At 49.2% G+C, this 4,823-nt stretch overlaps 1 protein-coding gene across 1 annotated transcript in view; it reads right to left on the reverse strand.

The window, feature by feature from the left end:
• Positions 1–3,888: 3,888 nt before the first annotated feature.
• LOC308467855 (large ribosomal subunit protein eL39-like) overlaps positions 3,889–4,823 on the reverse strand; it is a 2,406-nt gene continuing 1,471 nt past the window's right edge. The window contains exon 3 of the mRNA XM_080989505.1: positions 3,889–4,053. Coding sequence (XP_080845631.1) covers positions 4,005–4,053 — 49 coding nt within the window. The 3' untranslated portion in view covers positions 3,889–4,004. The remainder of the gene's footprint in view (positions 4,054–4,823) is intronic.

The raw sequence follows: 4,823 nt of genomic DNA on the forward strand, positions 1-4,823 counted from the left end.
TGAAGGAATGATTGACAGGGGAGGCGGGGCCAGGGTGAGATAGTCCCACCCACTGAATGATTGACAGGGTAGGCGGGGCCAGGGTCCGCTGAATGATTGACAGGGAAGGCGGAGCTAGGGTTGTCTAGTCCCACCCACTGAATGATTGACAGGGTAGGCGGGGCCAGGGTCCGCTAAATGATTGACAGGGAAGGCGGGCCCAGGGTCCGCTAAATGATTGACAGGGAAGGCGGGCCCAGGGTCAGCTAGTCCCACCCACTGAATGATTGACAGGGAAGGCGGATCTAGCTGAATCCCAGAATGATTGACAGGGAAGGCAGGCCCAGGGTCAGCTAGTCCCACCCACTGAATGATTGACAGGGAAGGCGGAGCCAGGGTCTGCTTGTCCCACCCACTGAATGATTGACAGGGAAGGCGGGGCCAGGGTCAGCTAGTCCCACCCACTGAATGATTGACAGGGAAGGTGGGGCTAGGGTCCGCTGAATGATTGACAGGGAAGGCAGAGCTAGGGTCCTCTAGTCCCACCCACTGAATGATTGACAGGGAAGGCGGGGCTAGGGTCCGCTGAATGATTGACAGAGAAGGCGGGGCCAGGGTCCGCTGAATGATTGATAGGGAAGGCGGAGCCAGGGTCCTCTAGTCCCACCCACTGAATGATTGACAGGGAAGGTGGGACCAGGGTCCGCTGAATGATTGACAGGGAAGACGGAGCTAGGGTCAGCTAGTCCCACCCACTGAATGATTGACAGGGAAGGCGGGGCCAGGGTCAGCTAGTCCCACCCACTGAATGATTGACAGGGAAGGCGGGCCCAGGGTCAGCTAGTCCCACCCACTGAATGATTGACAGGGAAGGCGGGACAGGGTCAGCTAGTCCCACCCACTGAATGATTGACAGGGAAGGCGGGGCTAGGGTCCGCTGAATGATTGACAGGGAAGGCGGAGCTAGGGTCCTCTAGTCCCACCCACTGAATGATTGACAGGGTAGGCGGAGCCAGGGTCTGCTTGTCCCACCCACTGAATGATTGACAGGGAAGGCGGAGCCAGGGTCCTCTAGTCCCACCCACTGAATGATTGACAGGGAAGGCGGGGCCAGGGTCAGCTAGTCCCACCCACTGAATGATTGACAGGGAAGGAGGGACCAGGGTCCGCTGAATGATTGACAGGGAAGGCGGAGCTAGGGTCCTCTAGTCCCACCCACTGAATGATTGACAGGGAAGGCGGGGTCAGGGTGAGATAGTCCCACCCACTGAATGATTGACAGGGAAGGCGGGGCTAGGGTCCGCTGAATGATTGACAGGGAAGGCGGAGCTAGGGTCCTCTAGTCCCACCCACTGAATGATTGACAGGGAAGGCGGGACCAGGGTCCACTGAATGATTGACAGGGAAGGCAGAGCTAGGGTCCTCTAGTCCCACCCACTGAATGATTGACAGGGAAGGCGGGACCAGGGTCCGCTGAATGATTGACAGGGAAGGCGGAGCTAGGGTCCTCTAGTCCCACCCACTGAATGTTTGACAGGGAAGGCGGGGCCAGGGTCCGCTGAATGATTGACAGGGAAGGCAGAGCTAGGGTCCTCTAGTCCCACCCACTGAATGATTGACAGGGAAGGCGGGGCCAGGGTCAGCTAGTCCCACCCACTGAATGATTGACAGGGAAGGCGGGACCAGGGTCCGCTGAATGATTGACAGGGAAGGCGGAGCTAGGGTCCTCTAGTCCCACCCACTGAATAATTGACAGGCAAGGCGGGGCCAGGGTCCGCTGAATGATTGACAGGGAAGGCGGAGCCAGGGTCCGCTGAATGATTGACAGAGAAGGCGGGGCCAGGGTCCGCTGAATGATTGACAGGGAAGGCGGAGCCAGGGTCCTCTAGTCCCACCCACTGAATGATTGACAGGGAAGGCGGGGTCAGGGTCCTCTAGTCCCACCCACTGAATGATTGACAGGGAAGGCGGGTCAAGCTGAATCCCAGAATGATTGACAGGGAAGGCGGAGCCAGGGTCAGCTAGTCCCACCCACTGAATGATTGACAGGGGAGGAGGAGCCAGGGTCCGGTGAATGATTGACAGGGAAGGCGGATCCAATGAATGATTGACAGGGATGGCGGGGCCAGGGTCCTCTAGTCCCACCCACTGAATGATTGACAGAGGAGGCGGGGCCAGGGTCAGCTGGTCCCACCCACTGAATGATTGACAGGGAAGGCGGGGTCAGGGTCCTCTAGTCCCACCCACTGAATGATTGACAGGGAAGGCGGGACCAGGGTCAGCTAGTCCCACCCACTGAATGATTGACAGGGAAGGTGGGGCTAGGGTCCGCTGAATGATTGACAGGGAAGGCGGAGCTAGGGTCCTCTAGTCCCACCCACTGAATGATTGACAGGGAAGGCGGGGCCAGGGTCCGCTGAATGATTGACAGGGAAGGCAGAGCTAGGGTCCTCTAGTCCCACCCACTGAATGATTGACAGGGAAGGCGGGACCAGGGTCCACTAAATAATTGACAGGGAAGGCAGAGCTAGGGTCCTCTAGTCCCACCCACTGAATGATTGACAGGGAAGGCGGGACCAGGGTCCGCTGAATGATTGACAGGGAAGGCGGAGCTAGGGTCCTCTAGTCCCACCCACTGAATGATTGACAGGGAAGGCGGGGCCAGGGTCCGCTGAATAATTGACAGGGAAGGCAGAGCTAGGGTCCTCTAGTCCCACCCACTGAATGATTGACAGGGAAGGCAGAGCTAGGGTCCTCTAGTCCCACCCACTGAATGATTGACAGGGAAGGCGGGACCAGGGTCCACTGAATGATTGACAGGGAAGGCAGAGCTAGGGTCCTCTAGTCCCACCCACTGAATGATTGACAGGGAAGGCGGGGCCAGGGTCAGCTAGTCCCACCCACTGAATGATTGACAGGGAAGGCGGGGCCAGGGTCCGCTGAATGATTGACAGGGAAGGCGGAGCTAGGGTCCTCTAGTCCCACCCACTGAATGATTGACAGGGAAGGCGGGGCCAGGGTCCACTGAATGATTGACAGGGAAGGCGGAGCTAGGGTCAGCTAGTCCCACCCACTGAATGATTGACAGGGAAGGCGGGGCCAGGGTCAGCTAGTCCCACCCACTGAATGATTGACAGGGAAGGCGGGGCCAGGGTCCGCTGAATGATTGACAGGGAAGGCGGAGCTAGGGTCCTCTAGTCCCACCCACTGAATGATTGACAGGGAAGGCGGGGCCAGGGTCATCTAGTCCCACCCACTGAATGATTGACAGGGAAGGCGGGGCCAGGGTCCTCTAGTCCCACCCACTGAATGATTGACAGGGAAGGCGGGGCCAGGGTCCTCTAGTCCCACCCACTGAATGATTGACAGGGAAGGCGGGGCCAGGGTCAGCTAGTCCCACCCACTGAATGATTGACAGGGAAGGCGGGTCTAGCTGAATCCCAGAATGATTGACAGGGAAGGCGGGGCCAGGGTCCTCTAGTCCCACCCACTGAATGATTGACAGAGAAGGCGGGGCCAGGGTCAGCTAGTCCCACCCACTGAATGATTGACAGGGAAGGCGGAGCCAGGGTCCGCTGAATGATTGACAGGGAAGGCGGGGCCAGGGTTGTGTAGTCCCACCCACTGAATGATTGACAGGGGAGGAGGATCCAGGGTCCGGTGAATGATTGACAGGGAAGGCGGGTCCAATGAATGATTGACAGGGAAGGCGGAGCCAGGGTCCGCTGAATGATTGACAGGGACGGCGGGCCCAGTGTCCTCTAGTCCCACCCACTGAATGATTGACAGGGAAGGCGGGTCCAATGAATGATTGACAGGGAAGGCGGGGCCAGGGTCTATCCTGGAACGATGATAATGGTCGGAATAATAATAATAATAAGAGATAGAGACTAAACTTAGACCATCATAATAATCATAGTAATAATTGTTAATAAACAGAGATGCATTCCAGAATTCAGTTTTTAACTCGTTAATCTTGGTAATTAACAAATATTTCTACAAGATAATCTTGGAGCTGCTTCTCTTTACAGGCCCAGCTTGGTCCTCCTCCAGTGTCTCCTTTTGGAGTTGTACCTGGAAGGAAAATAATAATAATAATAATAATAATAATAATAATAATAATTAATAAATAAAAAATATAAAAAGGAATTAAATTAGTAATAATAAAAATTAAATATAATAAAATAATAATAATAAATATAATAAGTAATAAAAATAAAAATAAAAATAAAAATATAAAATATAAAAAGGAATTAAATTAGTAATAATAAAAATAAAATATAATAAAACAATACTAATAAATATAATAAGTAACAAAAATAAAAATAAAAATATAAAATATAAAAAGGAATTAAATTAGTAATAATAAAAATAAAATATAATAAAACAATACTAATAAATATAATAAGTAACAAAAATAAAAATAAAAATAAAAAATAACAAAGGAATTAAATTAGTAATAATAAAAATAAAATATAATAAAATAATAATAATGAATATAATAAGTAATAAAAATAAAAAATAATAAAAATAATAAAAAAAGGAATTAAATTAGTAATAATAAAAATAAAATACAATACAATAATAATAATAAATATAATAAGTAATAATAATAAAAATAAAAATAAAAATAAAAATGGAATTAAATTAGTAATAATAAAAATAAAATATAATAAAATAATAAGAATAAATATAATAAGTAATAAAAATAAAAATATAAAAAAATAAGGAATTAAATTAGTAATAATAAAAATAAAATACAATAAAATAATAATAATCAATATAATAAGTAATGATAATAATAACAATTAAATAATAAAATAACATCAAAATAATCATTTCAT

Source organism: Podarcis pityusensis, assembly GCF_964106645.2.
Source record: "Podarcis pityusensis genome assembly, chromosome: Z".
In the NCBI taxonomy this organism is placed as follows: Eukaryota; Metazoa; Chordata; class Lepidosauria; order Squamata; family Lacertidae; genus Podarcis; species Podarcis pityusensis.